Source organism: Epinephelus lanceolatus, chromosome 13 (genome assembly GCF_041903045.1).
Source record: "Epinephelus lanceolatus isolate andai-2023 chromosome 13, ASM4190304v1, whole genome shotgun sequence".
NCBI classification, from domain to species: Eukaryota; Metazoa; Chordata; class Actinopteri; order Perciformes; family Serranidae; genus Epinephelus; species Epinephelus lanceolatus.
Window position 1 is genome coordinate 34,096,409 of NC_135746.1, and position 27,051 is coordinate 34,123,459.

The 27,051-nt window shown below is 40.6% G+C and overlaps 2 protein-coding genes across 4 annotated transcripts in view; both read left to right on the top strand.

The window, feature by feature from the left end:
- The first annotated feature begins 8,159 nt into the window (after positions 1-8,159).
- On the top strand, positions 8,160-16,274 carry rpl7l1 (ribosomal protein L7-like 1). Its single transcript, XM_033647923.2, has 6 exons — positions 8,160-8,239; positions 8,728-8,836; positions 10,052-10,215; positions 10,944-11,081; positions 11,193-11,302; positions 15,553-16,274. The coding sequence occupies exons 1-6, from the start codon at positions 8,226-8,228 to the stop codon at positions 15,759-15,761; spliced, it is 744 nt and encodes a 247-aa protein (XP_033503814.1). The 5' UTR covers positions 8,160-8,225; the 3' UTR covers positions 15,762-16,274.
- A 1,584-nt stretch (positions 16,275-17,858) lies between these two features.
- Positions 17,859-27,051, top strand: part of slc5a6a (solute carrier family 5 member 6a) — a 30,802-nt gene continuing 21,609 nt past the window's right edge. Inside the window, exons 1-2 of one of the 3 annotated variants that reach the window (XM_033648609.2) lie at positions 19,535-19,622; positions 19,706-19,826. The gene's annotated coding sequence lies outside the window, so the exon portion shown is untranslated. Of the gene's footprint in view, positions 18,068-19,516; positions 19,623-19,705; positions 19,827-27,051 lie in introns of those variants that run through there. The other 2 variants (XM_033648611.2, XM_033648610.2) reach the window with 2 other exon arrangements.

Sequence of the window (27,051 nt, forward strand, 5' to 3'; positions counted from 1 at the left end):
ATTTGCAGTGCGATTCTGTATTTGCATCGCATTTGTCCTTGTCGGCCACCGTACCTTGTCAGCCTTAAAGCCCTTGCAACCATAGACATATATACATAGACGCCGCATTGACTGCCGCTGCCTATTGGAGCCGACGTCCTCGCCGGCCACCATCTTGGATGGGTCTCGCTTCGCCTCCACAGTGCATTCACTTTTATTGAGGAAGGAGCTGTATGCACAAGTAAAATAGAATAACTCGCTGAATTTTCAACTGATTTTCACGCGGTTTGGTTTGTTACAAACGGCACACATGTAGTTATGATACAGGATGCGGGATTTCATGCTTTAATACTTTCTGCAGATAGCAACAGCATGTTATTTAGGTCACAACACAGTTATTTTATTCACCTCAACCCCAGAGTGGGATATATCTATCTATCTATCTATATATATATATATATATACGTATATCTATATCTATCTATAGCCTATAGACTACATATATATATATATATATATATATATATATATATATATATATATATATATATATCCATCCCACTCTGGGGTTGAGGTGAATAAAATAACTGTGTTGTGACCTAAATAACATGCTGTTGCTATCTGCAGAAAGTATTAAAGCATGAAATCCCGCATTTTTAATGTACGAAAGCATCCTGTATCATAACTACATGTGTGCCGTTTGTAACAAACCAAACCGCATGAAAATCAGTTGAAAATTCAGCGAGTTATTCTATTTTACTTGTGCATACAGCTCCTTCCTCAGTAGAAGTGAATGCACTGTGGAGGCGAAGCGAGACCCATCCAAGATGGCGGCCGGCGAGGACGCGCTCAGGCACTCGATGCAGCGTCTATGTATATATGTCTATGCTTACAACAGTCAAAGCACTGGTGATAAATTTCTAAAAAAAAAAAAAAATCTCACTTTATTCTGCTGGTTTTACATATATTGTCAAATACTTTGGTGACAAATGAGATGAAATAGAAAATGTTGTGCATACAGTACAAATTACAAGACAAGACAAGATACTGAATATCACTGCAGGCTCACTATTAAACTGATCTGAACACCATTTGAAACATGTGATATCTATTATCCAAAGAAGGTCTGTGTCTATTTTGCTTGCTTTTAAATTGAGACTTCTGTAGATAAAGATGCTAATTAATTTTGTATATACTTAAAAATATAGAATGACAGACTTCTGAATTGACTATAGGTTACAGTGAGGCAAACTTTTGTCAGTGCAATGGATGAACTTAAAATATTTCTGTTCTGTAGGATGCACTTGTGATTTATTATGATTTCTTTTAAGCTTGGAATATGAATTGTTTGAAATTTAGATGTACTGTCATAAGCCACTCCCTATTCAAGCAATAATCACCACATTTTATACACTGATTGAGTCATAACCCAAGAGGGTTCAGATCAAATTTGGTACGAATCTCTGTAGCTGATTATGAGATATAAACTCTCAAAAATGTCTGTGCGCAGAGCTGGTGGCTGCTAATATTCAGATATCAGTCAGAATATGGTCTGATAACTTTTCTCCAACTCAGCTAAAACTAATATGCTGCATCGCTTGTCCACGCTGACTCAAACTTGGGTACACGAGCTGAGACCTGATGAGAGATTTGATCGTATCCTCTGCTCACGTCCACATTGATCAAAGCTGAGGTTTGCGTGCAAATAGCCGCACGCCCAGTTTTCTGTTGTAAAATTTATTTTATAAATGAGGGCCACTGTCATTGAATCATGTCCCTCCTGGCCTTCTCCCTTTCCTACTGCCTCTGACAGCATTTGCTAGAATCAGACCCCAGCGTACCAGAAACAGCCAATCAGAGCTGAGGAGTCTCACAGCTGTCAATCATGTCGATCACTGCTCGTGAACTGTGGTTAAACTGTCAGACTTGGCAGCACTGATCAAATATGAATCAAGATTCTGTTACTGCATTTCTCACCTGAAATGTTTTTAGAAACATATCTTAGTGTACTGTTCAGCTGTATGATGGGAAAGTTTGTGACCCAGCCACCATGTAGGATACTGTTGTCTGGAGTACCAAGCACTGCTCACCAGCCAGACCACCTCTCTTATTTTACAGCTAAACAGTACACTAAAATATGTTTCTGAAAACATTTGAGGTGAGATAAAGGCATTGCAGTAACAGAATCCTGATTCATATTTCATCATGAGCAGTGACTGACATGACTGACAGCTGGGTCAGAGACTCTTTGGCTCTGATTGGTTATTTTTGTTCACATACAGTAAGGTCAGTAGAAGCACTATAAGACAATAGAGTAGGCAGAGGAGAATGTTTTTATTCACAGATTGTGTGTCTCATGAAGTGCTGTGTGAATTTAGAAACAGTTTCAGCAAATAAGTTGTTTTCATGAAAGTCACCAACTTTAGCTTTAAGAGACTCTTCAAACCCCATAGGTCTCTCCAGACAGGCAGACATGCAATAGATGCTGTGTAGACGCCAAGAGGCAAAACTGAAGCAAACCATTCACACAGATAGGAGAGAGGAAACAAACAAACACACAGGTTTAGGTCTTGTTGTGGCAGAGGTCGAGTGTGAGAGAATAACATGAACTAATGATTTAATTGGTTAATGACTACACAATAACTGAGCTGCTGAAAGGATGATGACATCAGGTACAAAGAAAAATTCTTAGGAATATAACTCCTCACATGTAGTGATTGCACAATAACTGTAATCAAAGAATAAGCAACAAACTGACCTTCAAATAAAAAGACGAGTTTTAAGTTGACATTTATAGGCGTCAACTGTCTGATGTCAGCGGGAAGATATTCCAGAGAAAGAGGGCATGACAGGAACAAGATACCTACCTGCCAATTCTGGTGACCTTTGGTCTTACAGTTTTACTGCACAAACACTTTTAGCAGAGAAAAAGTGATAAGAGGAAAGAATAATGAGAACAAAAGCAACAGTTGTACACACACGCACACACACACACACACACACATATATATACGTATGTATGTATACATATATATATATATATATATATATATATATGTATATATGTATATGTATATTGTAATATCAACACAACACATGAGAGTTTACTCTGATTGGTGGGCAAAAAGCAAGAAGAAGAACTGAGAGTTAAAATTAAAAATTAAATTAAAATTAAACTAGAAATTAAAATTAATTTCTGATTTATAATGTTATTTGTATATGTTATGTATTTATTTGTGGGGATTTTTGTATTTCACCTGTATCATCATGTGACTACCATGTCACCCTAGCAGTTGTTTTTAAAGATGGCGTCTTTATACATTTATATAAGTCTAAAGCAGAGCACTTGAAACGTTGCTTGTGGATGTGCCATTAAATTGCTCTTAAGGGAGTAACAGTGTGTTGACTTTTATCATGTTGTTTATTAGGGGCCGGGCAGGACTCTCTTGTTTTCCTGCTCATTCTTTCTTCTTCTTCTTCTTCTGAGGAAATCCTACTTCCCATGCACAAAGGTCCAGTCCTATGCCAGATTGCCTCAGCTGCAAGCACAAGTCAGTAGTCCTGATGGTGGCTCTACAGCAAGCATCTAAAGTTCAAAACTTTAAAAATTCACAACAAATCGACCGTATGTGCTACAGCTTCACAACTTTCACCAACATGTAGCCCCAATACTGAAGAAACTTTTGTACATTTAAACCTATTGCAAATTATGAAGTCCATCACTCTGTTTTTTTTTCAAAAACTGTAAAACTTCTTAAACCTATCTTGACACCAAACTTGTCCTCCACAAATTGTCCTCACAGATTTTTGATTTATCAAAAATTGAGCCTACAGTACATCAAGATGTTTGACTGCAAACAGGACTGTAAACATATACTTGCAAATTCTTGCTAAATATGTTTTCAGTGTTCATGAAAAACATTTTGGAGTCACGATGGATGATGTTTGGCATATATCAGAATTTTATATCAAAAACTGAAGTTTTGACAGCATTTTGAATTTTGCTCTCATGTGAACAACTGGAGTCATTTTTAAACATCAGATTTTCCACTTATGGAGTAAGTCAATCATTGTTAAAAAAACAAAACAAAACACAAATTAATAACATCTCCATGCTGTCTAGATGCAAGATGTGTATTTTTTATTTTGTCTTGATAACTGAATTTATGACAGCAGTGAGTTCAAGCCTCAACTGATGGAAAATGTACATTGTAATGGCGTCTGCCTCTTGTTGCTCAGAATTGCCTAAATTTGCCTAAAGTTGCCCGGCCCCGACCATTGCTCTTCTTCTTGTCAAGCACCTGCCTTAAAGGTCCAGTGTGTAATATTTAATGAATATATTGTCAAAAACAGAAAATAATATAGTAAGTATGTTTTCTTTAGTGTATAATCACCTGAAAATAGGAATTGTTGTGTTTTCATTTCCTCAGAGTGAGCCATTTATATCTACATTAGGAGCAGGTCTTTATTTTGCACCACCATGTTTCTACAGTAGCCCAGAACGGACAAACCTAACACTGGCTCGAGATAGAGCCATTTGCATGTTCTGTAAAGTCTAACTTTATCTCTAATTTTAGACAGGAAACTGCTTTATTCAGTGTTATTACTGGTTTAACTCACCACTTTTTTTGTTTCATCCAGTTTCATTCTGAAGTCATCAGATACCAGCGCTTCGGCAGTTACCTCCACGTCAGACATGAAAGCTGGCATGATATGCAGCCGGTCGCTGCTATTGTGTATGGGCAACTGACAGCTTCGGTGGGAAACGCGGCCCGACAAAAACGTAAGTTAAGGAGGCAAAAAGTCTGACTAGGGTTGGTGTGAGGGGTAATGGATGGGTCCAGCAACTGCTGGCCTTCACCCAGGAGGCTGCTGTTTGCTTCCTGTCTGAACGTAATGCCAAACCCTGCTACTTTTTCCAGAAGCCAACCATTTATGTGTGTTGGCTAAAAGTCATCATGTGTGTTTGTTGTTGAATACATTTTTTTTAACAATATATCATGATTGCAACTGCAACCCTCCATTACTCTCTGCATCCCTAATGCAGTTCTTCTAATGTGCTTTTTGCCAACCAATCATAAACTCTCATGTGTTGTGTTGCTGTTGTATGTGTACAAGTGTTTGTGCAGTAAAACTGTAAGACCAAAGGTCACCAGAATTGGCAGGTAGGTATCTTGTTCCTGTCATGCCCTCTTTCTCTGGAATATCCTCCCGCTGACATCAGACAGTTGACGCCTATAAATGTCTACTTAAAACTCGTCTTTTTATTTGAAGGTCAGTTTGTTGCTTATTCTTTGATTACAGTTATTGTGCAATCACTACATGTGAGGAGTTATATTCCTAAGAATTTTTCTTTGTACCTGATGTCATCATCCTTTCAGTGGCTCAGTTATTGTGTAGTCATTAACCAATTAAATCATTAGTTCATGTTATTCTCTCACACTCGACCTCTGCCACAACAAGACCTAAACCTGTGTGTTTGTTTGTTTCCTCTCTCCTATCTGTGTGAATGGTTTGCTTCAGTTTTGCCTCTTGGCGTCTACACAGCATCTATTGCATGTCTGTCTGTCTGGAGAGACCTATGGGGTTTGAAGAGTCTCTTAAAGCTAAAGTTGGTGACTTTTATAAAAACAACTTATTTGCTGAGACTGTTTCTAAATTCACACAGCACTTCATGAGACACACAATCTGTGAATAAAAACATTCTCCTCTGCCTACTCTATTGTCTTATAGTGCTTCTACTGACCTTACTGTATGTGAACAAAAATAACCAATCAGAGCCAAAGAGTCTCTGACCCAGCTGTCAGTCATGTCAGTCACTGCTCATGATGAAATATGAATCAGGATTCTGTTACTGCAATGCCTTTATCTCACCTCAAATGTTTTCAGAAACATATTTTAGTGTACTGTTTAGCTGTAAAATAAGAGAGGTGGTCTGGCTGGTGAGCAGTGCTTGGTACTCCAGACAACAGTATTCTACATGGTGGCTGGGTCACAAACTGTCCCATCATACAGCTGAACAGTACACTAAGATATGTTTCTAAAAACATTTCAGGTGAGAAATGCAGTAACAGAATCTTGATTCATATTTGATCAGTGCTGCTGAGTTTGACAGTTTCACCACAGTTCACGAGCAGTGATCGACATGATTGACAGCTGTGAGACTCCTCAGCTCTGATTGGCTATTTCTGGTATACTGGGGTCTGATTCTAACAAATGCTGTCAGAGGCAGTAGGAAAGGGAGAAGGCCAGGAGGGACATGATTCAATGCACAGACAGTGGCCCTCATTTATTAAACACATTTTACAACAGAAAACTGGGCGTGCGGCCATTTGCACGCAAACCTCAGCTTTGATCAATGTGGACGTGAGCAGAGGATACGATCAAATCTCTCATCAGGTCTCAGCTCGTGTACCCAAGTTTGAGTCAGTGTGGACATGCAGTCAGAGTAAATCTGGCTGAGTCTGAGAATTGTCAGCTGAGGTTTGATTGTCCACTGCAAAGCTGTTGACTGCAGCAGTGTTTTCTTTCCATACTGTGGTCTGACTTCCTCTAGAACCAGTTGGTTAATCAGAGCGAGATTAGAATGTTTCATGAATCACATGTGAACTCTATCTTAAAATGATTTCTGCTCTCTGATCTGTGCTGGTTTGCAGTGAGATTGATAAATGAGCGCCTGTCTGTGACTGATGTTAACTGTTCATCAGAGTGACAGCCTGTGGGGAGACACTGCTCTTGTGCCTGGTTGTTTTGGCGTACAAAGCTCTGTGGCGCCCACCAGAGGGGAGAAGTTGGAATATGTTGTGTCCATGGTGTGCAGGATCTGCAGTGATGTTTCCTGCCTATTTCCTGACTCTGGACATGTATAAATCCTGAATGGAGGGCAGGTTGGCACCAATGACTTTTTCTCTGCAGTGCTGACTGCCTGTTGTCGTCTGTTCCTGTCCTGTTTGGTGTCTGATCCAAACCACACAGTGATGGATGTGCACAGAACCAACTGGATGATTGTGAACATTATAGTGTAATTTGACTTAACCTTTAATTTTCTCAAAAACTGTACAGCCAAACAGAGCTGCTTATTTTTCAATTAGGTGCCAAGTGAGATTTGTTATTGGTGAAGTCGGTGTATTTTATGAGTCAGCCTTCTGTGACATTACTCACAGCAGGGGTGGAGGTCATCACTCTTCAACCTCCAGGAATTTTGGTTTAAAGAGTTTAGCAATCATGGCTGTAAGGCCGTGTTCAGCATGATGACTTTCTATGTTTTCATTTAGCTACTTGTTAGCAGACGCCTTTTTTAAGACACACAAAAGCTTCAAAGTTCACAAGAGGGGTTTTTACTGATGTATTTTATGTCCGTGAACAAAATGTGAAAGTCTCTTAAGTTTGTGTTAACCACAGGCCTTATTTCACTCATTCAAAAACCCACTGACTTTGAAGCGAGGGAACTGGGAGTGCTAAAATGCTGACTCATTTCCAGGTTTTAGGACTTACTCCTGGAGCACTCTGTAGTCCAAAGTTTTAAGGACTAACCCTAATTGTATGATCAAATGTCTCTTGGGGAGTCGCTCTTTTTTCATCATTATTCTTCCAATGCTTGTTGTGACATTGACATTTGGACACTATTGTCTCTCAGTGCCAGACCACCTTCAGAATGATGCTGAAAATCAGAATAAATGACTCAGAGATATAGCCATCATATTAGCAGTGCTGAAATCAGCTGTTTGAAACACTGTAAAGACAAAATGATGAGCTCAGCAGTTGGAACAGCTGGTAGACTACAGAAGACCAGAGTAGTAGATGAGAGGAAAACAGAAATGAACAGGAAAATGCATCAACGTTTTCTACAGGATGTTAGTGGACACATTAAGTTAATTTGAGCTGTTAGAGTATTTCTCCTCAGACTTCTGTCTGAGCAGCTGAAGTGTGCTAAAGTGCATGGTATCAGTAGCTGGGCTGGTTGTTAGTAGAACAGCACAACTATTTTCTATTATTTGAGTATTGTCAGTTTTTTTTGCATGTTGTACATGCATACACCTATCGTGTGCTGTTCATAAGTGAATAATAGATTAATAAAAATGATGACTAAGCCTACTGAACATGAGCAGTATCAATATACAAACTGTAATACTGTCATTGACCACTGGGTGGCAGTGTGAGCCCGTACAACGTCCAGCCTGCCGACACCAAAACACGAGGGGCTGTGACGTCATCTCTGAGCGACGGTTGCGACTCCGGATTTCACCATGGCCGAAGCGGAGTATGAAATTCTTTTTAACAATATCTAAGTCCATCCGTTGTGTTTCTATTTGCAGTTGTATTGTTTCGAGCCTTTTTAATAATTAGATGTTTTACCATTTTAGTCCAGACGCATATTTATTGAGCTGATGGTTTGAAAAGGCTATTTTTCGGGAGCTTAATTTCACATGGGTCCAAGTGTACATTACTTGGAGGTAGCAACAACATAGCTAGCATAATGTTTTGTTAATATTTGTAACTAGTTATGTGTAATTGAAAAGACACCTGTGAAGCTAACAGTTCAGTTTAGATGACATGTTCACGCACTCGGCTACCAGCTTCCCCTGTTAGAAACAAAGTTACTGTGACAAACTGCAGCTGATTGTGGACAGAGGCTGTCATTCACTTATAACTTGACTGTAAGATGAATTTGTTGAACTGTAGCCCTTAGCTGTTGATTTCGTATCTGTTTCTCCTCACGGACTTGTTTGTGTATGTTCCTGTTAACAGATCAAAGAAAGTGATCAAGTTAGTTCCTGAGTATCTCCTGAAAAAGAGGAAAGCCTACCAGGCCATCAAAGCCACACAAGCCAAGCTAGCACTGCTTGAGAAGAGGAAGGTAGGTGATCCTGGTCTCCTTTGGGTTTATTTCCAACGTGTTAAGAAGTCGAATACGAGTGATTGCATGAGGACTGTGTTGTGATAAATGTTGGATATATATAGAGTTGATGCAAAACATACACTCACTGGCCACTTTATTAGGTACACCTTGCTAGTACTGGGTTGGACTCGCTTTTACCCTCTGAACTGCCTCAATTACTCGTTCCTTCAACATGGAAACATTCCTCAGACTTCGGTCCATATTGACATGACAGCATCACACAGTTGCTGCAGATTTGTTGGCTGCACATCCATGATGTGAATCTCCCGTTCCACCACATCCCAAAGGTGCTCTACTGGATTGAGATCTGGTGACTGTGGAGGCCATTGGAGTACAGTGAACTCATTGTCATGTTCAAGAAACCAGTTTGAGATGATTTGAGCTTTGTGACATGGTGCGTTATCCTGCTGGAAGTAGCCATCAGAAGATGGGTACACTGTGGTCATAAAGGGATGGACACGGTCAGCAACAATACTCAGGCAGGCTGTGGTGTATAAATGATGCTCAGTTGGTACTAAGGGGCCCAAGTGTGCCAGGAAAATATCCCCCACACCATCACACCACCAGCACCAGCCTGAACCGTTGATACAAGGCAGGATGGATCCATGCTTTCATGTTGTTTATGCCAAATTCTGACCATATCATCTGAATGTTGCAGCAGAAATCCAGACTCATCAGACCAGGCAACGTTTTTCCAATCTTCTATTGTCCAGTTTTGGTGAGTCGTGTGAACTGTAGTCTCAGTTTCCTGTTCTTAGCTGACCTCTGGCATTCTCCCAGAGAGCAGCCACTCACTGGATATTTTCTCTTTGTTGGACCATCCTCTGTAAACCCTAGAGATGGTTGTGTGTGAAAATCCCAGTAGATCAACAGTTTGTGAAATACTCAGACCAGCCTGTCTGGCACCAACAACCATGCCACATTCAAAGTCACTTAAATCACCTTTCTTCCCCATTCTGATGCTTAGTTTGAACTTCCGCAGGTCGTCTTGACCATGTCTCCATGTCAAAATGCACTGAGTTGCTGCCAGGTGATTGGCTGATTAGTTGTTTGCGCCAACGAGCAGTTGAACAAGTGTACCTATTAAAGTGGCCTGTGAGTGTAAACCGTGCACATACTACCCATTTCTATGTACTGCTGTATATTTACACGTGTATTGCTATTATATTCCAGGTATGCAAAGGCAAAGCAATTAAGTTTAAGCGTTTGGAAGACTTCTTGAAAGACAGCCACAGGAGGCATCGTGATGAAACTCGCATCCGGAGGTCTGAGCACAGGCCACCTGCTCCTCTGCCTCCTGCTAAGAACAGGCTAGCCTTCGCCGTCCGCATCAGAGAGTGAGTACTTTGACTCAAACAAGTTTTTGGAAATAGAATTTCTCCCTACATAGTCATGGCCATGTAAACAGCTGTGCCACATGGAACTTTGATTATTTGCATCCATCCAACAACATTAATGGTAAAGAGTGATACCTTTTAAGAAAGGTGAATTATCTACACATTATTTGGACATAGGTACATTTTTGCATTGACTATCTTCATGTGCACACTAATACTACAGTATTATTTTGAACATGATAATATTTTGCAGGGCATATATGCATGCTCTAAAGAAAACCCCACATTTCTTCTTTTGGGGAGAAACACATATACTTTTATACATTATAAAGGACTTGGATAATATTGGTTAAGATTCTTTGTCATCCAGGTATATATGCAAATATCTCAACACCTACCTCTTAAGGGAGATGGTTGAAGGAATGAAAGGAGGCACACAGTTCACACAGTCAAACAAGTAAAGTGACCAGCAGCTCTAGCTGTTTCACTTTCCTTATTGTGATGCTTTTGCACTGTGAGATGATACGAAATTGCCATACAAAGATATTGTGATACTGTGGTTAAGCAATTTTTTTTCCTCAACCCTTTTATTTACGAAAGCCATTATTTAATACCATATCTCAGGAACAGAAGAGGAGACATTTGGTCAGATACTGAATTGGTGACACAAATCTTGGGTGTGTATCTCTATGCTGTGCTGATTAACAGTGATGTTCCTCTTCTCTTAGGATCAAAGGTGTCAGTCCCAAAGTGATGAAGGTGATCCAGATGTTGAGACTGAGGAAGATCTTCAGCGGGGCCTTTGTCAAAATCAACAAGACCTCAGTAGCCATGATGAAGATGGTGGAGCCGTATGTGGCCTGGGGGTGAGTAACGGGTGACTGTAGAATAAACATTAAGCTTAGAGTAAATTTATTTGGTTTTTAATTTTTCAAGTGTTTCTGCACATTATTAACACATGGTCGTGTTTCCAACAGATTTCCCAACTTGAAGTCTGTTCGTGAGCTCATTCTGAAGAGAGGACAGACCAGGATCGGCAGGAGGAGAGTTCCTCTCACAGACAACACCTTCATCGAGCAGCACATGGGTAAGTCTCTACAACAGTGTGATTTAGCCACCACACAATGACAGCAGGCAAACCACCAGCATTGTGTCAGGCGTGTTTCTCTCAAGTTAATGACCCTGAACTGGCACAGTTATTAGTGACTGCAATCAGCTGGATGGTATGCCTAGGTTAAATGAAAAAGAAAAAAAAAACTAACACTCGAGGAAATTCAAAGCAAGTGCATGCAAGGTGTAGTTATTAGGGATGCTACAGTGTGTTAAGTTTCCTTGGTTAAAAGGTAACTTTGGTATTTTTCAGCCTGGATACTGTTTTCCCATGTTATTGCGTCTATAGGCTAGCTCATATTACACGATTTTCACTCCACAAAACTTCCCATTGTTGAATCAGATCTGCCTCCAGGGCCTGGGTCCAAACACAACGCGCTCCCCGTGATCCTGTGGACGTTGCCATTGTTGTTGTTGTTGCTTGCCGGTTTGTCAGTGTTGCCAGATCTTGGGAGAGAAACAAGCAACCAGGGCTGTGAAACAAGCCCAAAAGAAACAACGGATATATATATATATATATATATAGAGAGAGAGAGAAAGGCAACGTATAGAGAGCAAGCCCAAATAAGCAACGCCACGTTAGAAGCAAGCCCAAAAACTGCAACCCATCGACTACCAATATTGTACCAAAGTCGCAGGTATATTAGTGTTACAATGCTAACATTACAATGAACAATGATGAAAATGAAACTGACTGCACATACACATACAGTCGTCAACACCTTACCTCATGACCGCAGCAGCTGCAACAAGAAATTCAACCCAAGCCGATGTGACAAAGCTTGCTACAACAGTGCTAACATTACCACGCGACTAACATTAGACTCTTTAATGTTAACGGTAATGTTTCAGTTAACGAGTCAGCAACTGACGTTTGCATTTACAGGAGTGAGCTGGCAATAACGTATGGTTAACTTTAAAGAGTCAAAGCATTGCAACAAATAATGTAACATTAGCCTTGTTTAACTACGCGTTTACATAGACAACAGGCTGTTTGTCATGACTGGAATTATCCTCACACTTGCTTATGTCCTACACGTGTTACTGGAGGATTCCACTAGAGGGCACACCAGAGAACTTAGACTACATGGAACTTCTAGATTTGCATGATGTAAACAATGAACACACTCGAGACAACATTTGAGGAGTTTTGGTATTGTTAATTCTGAGACCAACATGGATCATGAAAAAGAAGGAGATGATCCGCACACCAAATAGAGCTCCCATTACTTTATAATTTTATTTTGTCATTCGGGACGTTTCGAGCACGCAGGCTCTTCCTCAGACTTGTACCAATATGGATCATGGCAGAAAAAGTAATGGCAGCATCATCATAGATGGTACATATAAAACATATTTTGGCAATGGTCTTTTTCCTTCTCTCACTCTGCAAACGCTGCCCTGACTAAGCATGTGTATATTGTAGAGTTATACCGCTACCGATACCAGTATCGGAAATGCCTCCGATACTGCCTAAAATGCAGTATCGGGTATCAGAGAGTACACCTATGACCAATCCGATACCATGCTACAGACAAATGAAACGGAGCGGAGTTGAAAAAGCATTCTACTTTAGCCTTTAAAATGTCTTTTTTTACCAAATTGTGTGTCTGCACTTTAACCTGTGTCTTGATCTGTATCAACACTGGATAATAATAATAAAAAAAGTTTTATGGTATTCATTTGACTATTATGTATTTATTTATTTCTTAATATTTTACATGGCGTTTTAGGAGTTGAGACATACAACAATTCATATCCCTCCATTTTTATTTTACGCGCTGGTATCGGATCAGTACTTGGTATCGGCAGATACCTAAGGTTCAGGGATCGGAATCGGTATCGGGAAGGAAAAAGTGGTATCTCTGGTATATTGCATTAATATTACATTAATTTCTGAGGACGTACACAAACAGCGCTCCCAAGCGGATGCAGATGACGCAAGGCAGCCATTATGTGCAGGCAAATGCATAGTTAAAAGCAAGTATATCTCTGACCTAGACAGCAAGCAGGGCCGTTTCTAGCTTTTTGGGGGCCCTCTGCAAATTCTTGTTTTGCATGTACAAAGCAAGCAGAGGGCAAGTAATGTACAAGGTTGCACGGTCATAGAAAACCTAAAAAAGTCATGGAGTGAGTGAAATCCTTGAAAGTTTTGGAATAGCCATGAAATTTTGTTGTGTGTAATTAAATGAATTGTTACAGCAATCTTCCATAGATTACCTTCCATGTAATTTATGATAACGGCAAATTTATGTTCTGCAGCTGCTGGTGTAATGTAGCTCTAATATGCCCAGATGTGACATTTTGTTCACCATCATGTACGTTTCTCTATTTTCTACCTGCACTCTGTCTGTCCTTCCATCAATGCCAGCAACCTGGAATTATGTTTGAAGTGAGTTTGTATTTGGGATGTTTGAGTAACAGCAGGCAAGTGGGGCAAGAAAAATAATCTTGTGTGTGACAGTGTTAATAAGCATGTAGGGTAGGGATGAGTGATATATCAAATGTACTCAATCTATCGCTGCCTGTTACACGTGAGATACATAAAAAGATTATATCACAAACATAGTGGTCACATTGTTTTTTTAAGCCACTGACATGAGACTTGCTTAGGTAACATGACTATTTAGTCACATTTTGCGACCGACTGCAACCTGCACATATTATTAACAAATGAACTGGAGAGCTGTTAGTTTGTTTCCAGCTTAGAGTGAATAAATCATCACATCTAACGGCACTGCGGTAACGGTTTAACTTGAATTAACGATAATATGAGCATTTGTGTTTGCAACCATGGAGCACCAGTGTGACTTGCAAATATTGATATACAAAGTGGAGAGCTGTTAGTGTGTTTCCACTTCAATGAATAAATCATCACGTCTACCGGCACTGCGGTAACAGTTTAACTCAATGTAATCAAAGATAGCGTGAGCAGAGGAGGCGTTTGTGTTTGCAACCATGGAGCACCAGTGTGAATTGCAAATATTGACATACAAAGTGGAGAGCTGTTAAGTGTGTTTCCACTTCAGTGAATAAATCCTCACGTTTAATGGCGCAGTAGCAACAGTTTGACTTTGTGCTAATTGCTAAAAACAACTGTTGAGCAGAAGTTTCAAGTTCACAGCAAAAACATCACCCCAGACTTGAGACAAGCGGCGTGCTTAAAAATAAAAGCACAGGTGGTTCCACTTTGATTTATTTATTTTAACAAGACTTTGTTAAACTTTATCACAACAGTACTTCAACTTTATGAGTGTAGCTACTTTAACTTTTTTGTAACTGTAGTTCATTTTATAATGTTGTATTTTAGTAGTCTACAGTACATTACAGGAGATTTCAAAATATTGCGACATATATATTTGTGTATCACAATACAGCCTAAAAATATCACTATTTTTTAAGCCACATCGCCCAGCCCCATTGTACGGTCAGGACTCCCAACGTTTCCACACCTATGCCTACCAGTTGTTTTGAATGGTACCACATTTTCAAGATTGAGCAATTTACATGGGCAGCCCAGGGCTTTCAGTCATCAGCCCATGCAGCTTTGCCTCGATGAATGTGCACTTTGATTTCGTTTTAAGTGCTCTGAAAGTAGAGCATGGTAGTTTAAAAGTATAAAGCTTTTTTTTTTTTTTTTTGGTCCCCCAAACAAAGTAACCAGCAGGCCAACTGAACTGTCAGCTGTCACTCCCCCACTCTGGGAGCTCTACTGCTCTGTGTCTGCAGATGGCCTTTAATAATGTAATGAAAATTTGGCGTATAGTACTTTACATTTCTGTTTGTGTTAATATGTTGTGAATGGTCATTGAGAATGTAATCGACGTATTCGCAAACACCGTCTAACAGCAGTAACAGAGTACTGTGGCAAGCCAGATAGTTTAAAGGTATAGAGTACCACACCATACAATATAGTAATACCAAGACATGAGATTGCAAAGTTGAAAGTAGTATAATGTTACACGGTTAACCTCTGGTCACAGCTAAAGAGTCATATGTGGGTAACAGTCAGTGCAGAATTAAGTTGTGCAAGAATGTACGATTCAAACTAAGGCAGACACTTAGCAGTTCCTTCCTGTCTTTTTAACTTCAGGGATGTATGTATTTCAGATTGTATAAATTATATAGATGGTTTTGGGTGTTTTCTCACAGTGACTTTTGTATCTTCACAAACATCTGTTGGTTTTGACATTCCTTCCCATCCCTTGCCTCCTTCTCATTTCTCAGGTAAACATGGCATCATCTGTTTGGAGGACCTGATTCACGAGATCTACTCGGTTGGTAAGGGCTTCCGAGCTGCCAACAACTTCCTGTTGCCTTTCAAGCTGTCGGTTGCTCGTCACGCAGCCAGGGATAAGGCTGGGCTGCTTAAGGACCTTGGAAACCCTGGATTTCGCAACACAGACATTAACGCCATCATCAGACAACTGAACTGAGGAGGAACTCATGAAAGATGGACATTCGGCAGCATCTATAAGGATGCTTTATTCAAAGAAGCAAATGCCAACAGTGTTTCAGTCATATTTAATGTACATTTATGTGTACACCCATTCTTCTGGGTACAATTATGGCCAAGAGTGGAGTTTCTTGACTTCTGTTTGAAAAACATCATATGGTGCCCCTGACAACAGACTGATGGAAGCAGTCGGCTCTTTGGTAAAAGTGTAACAATATTAACAGTATCTCTTTAAATGTAATATAATCATCTGTTAAAGGGTGCTTCGTTGCTATACTTAATATTCCTCAGGTTGTCAGAGGAATGGATCAATACTGGTTGCATATAATAGGACAGTAATTGAATAATTAGGATGGGCTGTCCTGCATGCAGGAACCAGCAGCCCACCTACAGCGAATTCATGTACTACATTGTAGTTTTCAGCCTGAAAAATCTGTTGATTTATGATTCACTGTAAATACAGTTTGTTTTTACAATAAAAAAAGATTCAGCACTTTGGCAGTGATAATCAAGATGTTTGACACAAGATGAGAGCAGGTCTGGTGGTAGAAATAATAATGTGTCGTCCCTGTTCTCCACAGGACACATGATGTGTGGATCTCTGCTCTGGCGTTGGTATTATTTGGTTAGCAGAGGCACCTGCAACCCGAATGCTTGATGCATCTGCTGGGGTTGTGGGTGTCTGCACAGCCAAAGTGACCACACCATCAGACATGGGCCCTCGTGGGGGTGGAAAGCATGACCTGCCCAGCTTTGCCTTACTCTGCCTTTGATTGGCTTACTGGGACATTCTTACTCTAACCATGACAATCCTTTGGCTAAACCCAGTTAACCCGCAATAATGGAGGCAACAAGCACTAGCTAGTCAGAGGAAAAGTTGGGTGGGTTATTCCTTCACCATCCTTGGAAAACATTCATGTCCCATGAGGCAAGTTTCACCTGTCCATGCAGATCAGATTTTTTCTAACTACATGGACATATATGGGTGAAGAACCGTGCTATAGACATGAGTCTTTGGTGTACTGCCCCCTACAGTAGGAGGAGAATCTGCACAGTGTGAAAGATCCAAATGTTTTCTCGTCAGAATCCTGCAACAGTTCACGTCAGAGCGTGAGTAACGCTTAAAGGTCCAGTGCATAGAATTTAGGGGCATCTATTTGCAGAATTAAATATAATATTCATAACAGGTTTCATTAGTTTACAGTCACCTGAAACTAAAAGTAGTTGTTTTGGTTATGTTGGAATGAGCCATTCATATCTACATAAGGAGCAGGACCTTATCAGGGTCCTCTACAGTAGCCTACAACGGACAAACCAAACACTGACCCTAGATAGGGCAGTTAGATTTCATGTGTCAGCCAGAGTACAAGCTTGGCACACGGGAGAAGTTTCAGATGGTAACATGACTAAAATGTTCACACTGGGGCTGCAACAAATGATTATTTTCATGTCGACTAATCTGTCGATTATTTTATCGATTATTTGACTAATCATTTTAAGAAAAACTGTGTTAAAATGTTGAAAAATGTCGGTCTGTCTCTCCCAAACCCCAAAATTATGTCATCTAATGTCTTGTTTCGTACTCACGCCAAAGGGTTTTAGTTCATGCTCATGGGAGAGTGTGTAAAGCTGCCAATATTTGAATGTAGTATTTTGGGGTACTTTTATAGTTCTTTTCTATGAAAAATGACAAACCGATTAGTCGACTACTAAAATAGTCACCAATTATTTTGATAGTTGATTAGTCATCGATTAGTCGACTAATTGTTGCAGCCCTAGCTCACACTACATTAAAAGTAGTTAAGTAAATAGTGTAAATGTATAGTCTATTAGACTATTGGCCAGCAAATACCTGTTAACATAGAACTTAATATGGTAAAGCAACTTGAGACTATGGTTTCCCTAAACGCATTTGTGGCAGCTTGAACAGGAGCAGTCTCAATTATTAGTTTTATTAATAATAAAATCCTGAAATGAGACAGTCAGTGGATGGTAATGTGTTAACAGCCTCATTCTCCCCCCTGTGGTGTTACGCCGGTGTCACTATTAATTCAATGAGACACATGAGTCACCAGCCGGAGGAGGGGGAAGAGATGCAACCTATGCAGCTGCGCTTTCCCGAATGCGCACTGGGAGAAATGGAGGATGGCGTCGGGGTCGCTTCATGAATGTCACTGATGTATTTATTAAATGTGATGTAAATGTGTGGCATCTACCGGAGGGACGCAGCGGAGGATGCTCCTGTCAAAGTGTGCGCACACTTGCTTTCGACGCTGAAAAGAACAGGTAAGAAACAGACATGGTGTGATGATGGTGTTATGCGGGGTGAGTGAGGCACGCTGTCATCAAATCTACAAAATCAATCAGTGATCATTGCCATGGTGATTAATTAACATGATGACGATTTCCCCTGCCCCCAGCGCAGCAGCGGTTGCAGACTGGCGTCATGAATACGTTGTACCGGGTGCTTCTCTGTCGATGTCACTTAACAACACACAAAACATCGGTATTGCTTTAATACTAGCGACAGCTTCACAGCTGCTGTGTTTATGTTTCACCTTCATTTAGTTTAGAATTTAATTCCGTTTCAGTTTGGTGCCAAATGGAAAACTTGTACTCACAAATCAATGTACTCTAATGACATTTATTTCAGACCGCCTCAGCACCCGTTGTGCTGCCTTCACGATTATCGGAAAGGTCGAAATTGTGAGGAATGATAGCACATAGTGGTCTGAAGCAGAGACAAACAATATACATATAATGACAGGGGCTTAAAACATAAAAACAAAATCAACACTACTAACAAAATGTATACAGGGACTCTAAATATTTTCAACCAAAACGATTCAATTGATGCAGGTGCTATACAGGAGCCTGCAGTTGTTCTGTGGCCCTTTGTAGCCATTATGCAATGTAGCTTAGTGTCTCTTAGTGGTCATTTTGTGTCTCCTTGTGGTTTTCTTCTGTCTGAGATATGTTTGTATCATTTTGGGGTCATTTTGTGTCCTCATTCATTCATTCATTCATTTATCCCATTGGGGGTTGCGGGGGGGCTGGAGCCTATCCCAGCTGACATTGGGCAAGAGGCAGGGTACACCCTGGACAGGTCACCAGACTGTCGCAGGGCTGACACATAGAGACAGAAAACCATTCACCACCGTGCTGCCCTCTTTGTGGTCATTTTGTGTCTTTTAGATATTTATGTGTCATTTTAGGGACATTTTGTGGCCTACTGAGGTAAATGTATGTCTCTTTGGGATATTTTTTTAGATTATTTTGTGTGTCTTTAGTTATTTTGTGTCTCCTTGTGGTTATTTTGTGTGTCCAAGTTAATTTTGTGTATTTTAGGGTAATTTTGTGTCTGATACAGGTAACATCATGTGTCCCTGAGATCATGTTTTTAATCAAGGTAGAGTTTTTAATCGTTTTGTATCTCTTTGTAGTTATTTTGTGTCTCCATGTGGTTGTTTTGTGTTTCCTTGTGGCCATTCTGAGTCTCTTCCTGGTCAGTATCTGTTAATTTGAATTACATTTTGCAAGTGAAGGTTGGGGGGGGGGGGGGGGGGGGCTCACTCTCAGGGCCCTCAGTAATCCACTCATGCTGATAGCACGGGGTGAGTGCGAGGAACCTTTTAAAGATTTTAAAAGCTATGCAACATCTTCAATGATTTTGCCTTGGTGAGTGTGAATATCTAGTTTACGAGGAGCACCTGAAGGCAGCACCCAGTCTAGTGTCAAGGAGAATGGGCGGTACGTCACTGGCTGATCTCACGAGCAGATGCGTGTACAGTGATGCAAGTTACTGTTGCTTCAGTGTTTCGGCAGCGAGGAGTGGTCAGAGGTAAGTCGCTTTAGCTCCTCGATAAATTCAAACGATGTTGAAATGAAGAGGATTAAAATGATTTTGGTCTGTGTCGTTATCAGTGTAGGCTCGGAGGTTGCTGGGTGTTAGTCTCACGTTGGTGCACGCGGTAGCCGAAGAAAGTTTCGACAAGGCAGCAGCACCGTGCCATGTGGGCGCGTAGGTAACGTTAGCGGCAAACAGGTTTGTGTGATGGTTCTTCCCGTTTGTCGTATATTTCATGCTGATAGATAGGTAACAAAAGGCGGGGCAGTGACTCGTTACGTGAACTGCACCGAGCCGGTGTGTCATGGCCACATGAGCAGACGTTTATGAGCTAGCCAAACCGCCTGCAGCTGAAATGAATGACATGTCGGGACTAATTAACCAAGCCGGCAGCAGGTCTGTGTGTCTGTGTGTGTGTGTTCACATGAGGACACGAATATGTTGCTAAAGTAACGTACACTAATTCTTCATCAATATTCTTAACGTTAGAGGGCTTCATTTTGTATCATGTCGGCCTGAATTTGTAGAAAATACGTTTAACAGACATCCTTAACTAAATATCCCTCCGCTGTTCTGTGTAAAGCCAATATTTATCTTTTAGTCGTTAAAGCTGTTGGGACTCTTTGGTAAGCCTGACTGAAGTATAGTTCAAAGACTGACTGAATGGTTTGATGAAACAGTTTTAATTTATCCATGTAATAATAAATACTAACTTCATGATAAATATTTACTACACTGCTGTGTATAAAGTTCACAGGACAACATTGTTTTCGGAGTTGTGCAAATATGAACTGTCCTAGTTGTCTATCAGATTTTTTAAGGTCAGTATCAGCACAGAAAATAAAAATAAATATCAAATACCAGGCTGCTGTATTACCATAAGCACTACAGTCATATCCACAATATGGCTATAGGATTGGGTGAGATTACTGAGACAATTATAATGTGTAACAGGTTTCTGTGCTGTCCATACCATGGTAACTATGCCATCGGTATAGGCCTAGGGTATATGTATCGTTATGCCGTTATGAGACTAGATATCACCCTAGAATTTTGGATATCGAAAGTGTTGTCCATTTTTAAAGGCTGCATTTCAGTAAAGTGATGTAATTTTCTAAACTTACCAGACAGCTTTAGTTGATCTGTTATTTTCATTTTAAGCATTTTGTAGTTGTAGCCACTGTGGATGGCAGTTTTGGTTAATTTTGCAATCGGGCGCTCCATTGACCCAGTGAGCTTTAGCGCCACATTTCAAAGCGCTATCCATTTAGAAAGGGTGACATTTTAATGTTCTGTGATGTAAATGTTGTGCCTTTTATTTTATGATGCGTTGGCTTTGCTGACAGTTGCTAGCTGCGTGAACACGCAGAAACACTGCCCACCCTCTGGTCTTCACTGGTTATCTAACAATAGCCTTGATCGCTCTGCACTGTGCTCCACCTGGGTTGGGTGGAGCCACTTAGCGGCGCTGCTCAATTGGTGTATTACTACCAAAAACAGGGGTTAAAGTTCTCCGGCACAGCGCTGGATTTCTGGCATGGCGAAGTTTCTGTCCGGCACAGGCAGAAGTGCTCTGCAGTGCGAGCATTTCACTCGCGTTTGCCCCTAAAAATATATATATGTGCGAACCGGGGAAATGATTTAGGCGCACGGTGTGCAAGTAAACACAACCTACTGTTTATCATAATTGGCATCAGACGTTTTTTCAGCGATTATCGATCAAATAAATGTATTTTAAAACTCGCTCCTTTGGCTCTGATACAGCCGTCTCCCTCCCTGCCTGCAGTCCCCACTGCATTGGGCTTTGTAACAGTGTCCCACCTACAGCCCCCTCTGATTGGTTACACGGCACAAGTGATAGCCAGTCAACACTGACGCCTGTGCATGCTTTCACATCATGTCACATTGAGACACAGAGCACAGACGAGCAGGAGAGGCTCTGGTAAGCCAGCGGTAATTTTGAAGGTAAGGTAACAGAAACCAGACAGAAACGAAAGTTGCAATAAAGTCTTCTATGCTGAAGTTTTAAAGTCACAACCACAACATTATATGATCCATTTTAATGATGACATGCTTGCCCAGAGGCGAGATCGACATAACTGCCTGTTTAATTCACATCAAGCTTGATACAATTTTGCAAAGAGCCTAAATGATTTAGCTTCTAAAAATAAATAGCACCAAGGCAAAAAAGAGATGTAGGAGCTATAAGTCAAAAAGTCTGGTAACCACTGAAAGTTTAATCTTTATTTATAAACTCATTAGGGATAGACCGATATGGATTTTTTAGGGCCGATGCCGATACCGATTTTTTTCCATCACCCTTAGCCAACGACCGATTATGGACTGCCGATTTTCTTGAGCCGATATTTGGGACCGATACTGCTTTTGCTCCCTCAATTTACATAAAAAAAAAAATGACACAATGATAACAAATATTACAGGTCTCAAGTTTAAAATAAGAAACATTTATTGAACAGTAAAAAATACTAAAACAAGATGGAAAGTTGAGGTAGAACAGGTAGAATATTATTATTATTATTATTATTATTATTATTATTATTATTATACATTCAAATAAAAAGAGTTCAGTGCTCTTAAATCTTCCAGTAATGTCTTTATAAAATAAACAAATATTTAAGCTGAAGCATAAATAAAACAACTACTGAACACAGTAGGATTCAACAGCTTTGTTCAACTTAACCACATACTTTCAAATGAAAAAAAGTGCTAGGGAAAAATAAATCCATGAACCCACGCGCGTATCGGCCAATGCTGATACAAGTAAAAAACTCAAATATCGGCCCGATATATCGGCCTATCCTTAAAACTCATTATGCTATAAAAGTTTAATCTGAAAAGTAACGACTAAAGCTATAATCTTTTTGTTCGTTTTTATCATAAACACGTTCCTTTGCAACACATACATTTCTATTTCTTCATTTTGTGACCGCAAAACTAAGCCCCCTGCACTGGAAAAGATTTCAGATTTCAAGCACACAAATCTTCGGTGCTCCACATTTCAGGCACAAGATTTTTTCTTGCTTTAACCCCTGCCAAAAACCAACCTCCGGGGCTGAAAAGTGAAAGCCAACATGGCACTGCCAAAAACTGCAGTTCTTTGAAGGGCCACTTGAGGCCGGCCCTGGAAGCCAGTCAAACCCCACAGACTCCCATGTTAAAATGCCCAATTTTACAGCAAAAATAAACGTGTACAAAAAATGGTTTTGGTCAATATAGCTAATTTCTCTCTTTTTGGTAACTGTACGGGGTGAATTTTTTTTTATGCAACTCCTATATTTACATTTTATGAAAGCTTAAAGTTATGCATAATTAAGTCAGATTTACCCCTTGCTCCTCCACAGCGCCAGCCTCTTGCCCAAATATGGTCACTTCTGGCTCCAGTAAACCAAGATGGCAACGGCTGTAATGCTGAATTCAAAACAGGAGTCCACAAACTAATGGGTGGCATTACTTAAGCTACGTCCATTATTTTTACAATCTATAATTATCACTAATTATGCCATCCCGGTGGTGGGATGCTGTTGCTGCACAAACATTGTGCCCACCCTCCCGTCTCCCTTCAGGATGCCCTGGTGAGCGAGTGGCTTCATTTTGAACCTCAGAACCCCTTTAGCACTATTAACTATGTTAGCACCTCTACCGATGCTGACACTGCCAAGAGTGCTAACAGAGCTAACAGTAGTTAACAACGCAAAGGGGGGCTTGTGGCTCAAAACTGAGCCACTTACTCACTGGGGCATCGTGAAGGGAGACTGGAGGGTGGGCACAAGGTTTCCATTGTAGCGCTGTTGGGTGAAGAAGGCGTTACAAGCTATAATTGTCGAATGAGCGGCGCCACTAGCTAACTTTAGCTCCCACTATACCTCGGTGGTGCGCAGTGCAGTAAACTGAAGAGTATCAAAATTTACCTATAGACCAACATGCATAACCGGTCAAGTATTCTTTGCGGATAACCGCTGACATCACTTATATCCAAATTACTGATGATTATTTATCAAAAATGTCATTATGTAAATATGGTGTGAAAGCCCTTAGACTGTATGATATTGCTGTAATATTGATATTAAAATATTAAGTAAAAAAAAAAAATTCTGATATTTGATTTCTCCCCATCACACAGCCCTTGTTGAGTATTTCTGGTTGTTTTGCAAGTAATGTTGTAAATCAGTAACCAGAGCTGCTTTATGGCAATATTGGGTTTTACAGGATTTTTGCATCAGTGTAAATATGATGTAGATGTTTATTGAGAATCAATAGAGGCACTGGATGTCAAACTTGTTTCTGCCAATTGCTGGCTGCCTGTCAGTTCATGGAGTAGCTTGAACAGATTAAAAAAAACTGATGTCACTGCATTCGTTGTTTGGGTAAAGTAGGACATTGAGCAAACAGGTTGCTCAGATTACAGTCATATTTCCTTGACCGCTACAGTGAAGTCTTCAGAGAACGTTGGACAGAGTTGGTAACATTTCCTAATGTGCAATGATCATATGGAGGCACGTCTCAACAGTCCTGTCCCAAAGTGTGTCCCATTGCATTCTCACATTTTTGACTGCTTTGTCTCATTCATGAATCAAGACCCAAGCAGTCTTGAAGAATGTATCTCAGGGTGCATGGTCCAATATGCAACCACTGAATATAAGGCACTTAATTTTACAGAACTTTTGGTTGCCACTAAGCAAATTTACTGACACTGGTACACAGAAAACACACACACAGTTCCTTCTCCTCAAAGGTAACTCTGCAGTGCTGTGTTTTTATTCTGGACTAATCATCTGGAGAGGGCCAAGATGACTTCCAGTTATCTGCTATGGGGAATGATCACACATTCAGCAGGCTAATGATTACACACAAGCTTCAACCTCATGCCATTCTCCTTTGGTATTACCTGGTGTCACGTCAACAATTGTCACAAAAGACTAACAAAGTGTTCATGTCAAGGTTTGTTAAGTATTATCAGTCTTCAGTGGAACAGCCCGTGCATTTCTTGAGTCACAACAGTGTCTTACAGAGCTGATAGCAGCACATTAATCAGTGGTGGTAATTTAATGTTTCACTTCTCAGGAGCTGTGTATCTTTGCTGCTTATGAAAACAAAATGGTAATGCCTCCCGTTTGTCTACCTCTTGTGTCTGTCTGTGCTGTTGGTAATTATTTCATGGAGCAGGCCAGGGTTCAGCTGAAGGTTTAATGATTACTCAAATTATTGGCCTTTTGGGTTGCTGAGATACAAGCAGATCTGGGGCCCGTGTTTGAACACATTCCAAAGATGCTGACAGTAGCCCAGCTGTTTCTGTGTGTAGGGATACTGTCTGCTTACACATGTATTAAATGTAGCAGGTAGTATGCACAGGGATTCCCCCCACACCCTTCTGTGTGCTGTACTAAAAATATGGTGTGCATTATCTTTTCACAGGTTCATAAAATTGATTGGAACAAAAAAGAAACGTATTGCTTAAAATAGTATAATTGTGTCAGGACACATTTTCAGTCCATAATATTTTAATAATAAGCTTTAAATCTAAGTAGTCCTCAATAGAGTATTTACAAACTACCGTAGCCCTGTTTGGGACCGCCTCATACACTGTGTAGGAGACAGTCCCTCATTGCACAACAAAAAAGCTCAGGCTTACAACGAAATACTTTTGCCAAAATAACCAGTTTGTCTTCATCCTTGATGTGTTTTCTTCTGTAAAACTGAAAAATACAGGTTTACAGCACCTCTGAGAAAGTATAGATCTCACCTTTGTTTCCTTGCCAAAGTACGCTGCAGAGTCCTCTTTGCCTCAGGGGCACAGTGTAGCCCCGTGTGGTGATATTCGTGGAGCAGTTGAACAGTTTGCTAGAGACAACAACAGTGTAAGAGAGAGAGACTGTCAGACTGTGTTCCTTGCTCTAACCAAACTAGCACTACACTCCTTGATCGTGTATGGATCAACTTACAGCTTTGAGTATGTTTCCTCCACTATGGACAGCATTTAATACCATTCCAGGCTTGCCGATGAGTAGGGCTGTGACAATAACCACATCACCGCAATACCGCGGTCACGTGATGCCTACTGCGGTGAAGAGGTCATCACCACACACACACACACACACACACACACACAAAAAAGCTGATTCATCATGGCGGCGGATCTGGTTCCCAAGCCAAATGTTAAAAGAATACTCCGACGATTTGGGAGTTATACCCTTTCGCTATCATTTTCATATTGAGACAACATGATGGATATCATTTTCATGTCTGTACGTCCAGTGGCTGGGTCTCAGCGGTTAGCATTGGGGTCAGTACGTCCGGCGCTGTGATCCACGGAGGGATACACCGGTGAGCAGGCACAGACGTAGCCTGTAAACAAAACTCAGCTGTTTATTTAGCCTAGCGATATTTCCGGATTTTAGTAGTTGCAATGGATGACTTTGAATGCGATTTTGAGGAGTTTCTTGTAGCGGACACAGACCCAGAGCCATACCTGTTTAAGCCGGAGTACACAGATGAGGAACTCCATGTGTTGGATGCTGAGCAGGCGAGAAGAGAGGCTGAATCCTCCGAAGCGGCAACAGGCCAAGGGGAGACGGAGGACAGGGGAGGACTGGTGGTGTAGCTGCGGGGCTAGCTAACATATTCCTACGGAGGTGGAATCATTTTGCTGCACAGAATGGGATTCAGTGCTACCATCGTTGGGGAGATATATCATCAGGAGGAAACCCGCCGCAGAGAGTGTATCACAAGGGGTGAAAACTTTGCAGCAATCACTAAGTTAAACTGGAAAAAACACCCAGGCCTGCAGGAGCTGATGGACAGCTTTCAGTCGAGTGAGTAATATCGTCCGTGTTGTGTCTTTGTTTGCTTTTACCGAGTGACCTAGCGTACCTGTCCCAGAGCCAGCTGCAGCTGTTGCTCACCGGTGTATCCCTCCGTGCAGGACGTAAAAACACTATAGTTCATGTGTCAAACCTCTTCTAAAACGACTAAAACGGACTGTTGTTTTTTGAATTAATGTTTAAACATGTTTATTTTAAATGCACATGCAGAAATGCCAGCTTCAGGGTTTCTGTACCGTTTATTTCACTTTTACAGTAGGCAACGATATCCATCATGTTGTCTCAATATGAAAATGATAAGGAAAGGGCATAACTCCCCACAAAGTCAATTCAACCAAGACTTAGACTACTGACAGGGCAGTCCCAGGCCCATTTCTCTCTGTAGGAAAAGATTCTGTTTTGTTTTCTTTTACTTTAAAATGTAGGCCTTAGGTCATTGTGTTGAAACTAGTTTTATTCATGGGAAAGGGAGCTATTTGTTTTCCATTCCAGTGCCATACAAGTTCAATGTGTGTGTATGTTAAAAGTATCCTACTTCGAAAATTGTCAGTAAATATTGTTCAAATGAAAGTTTTAACTGAATA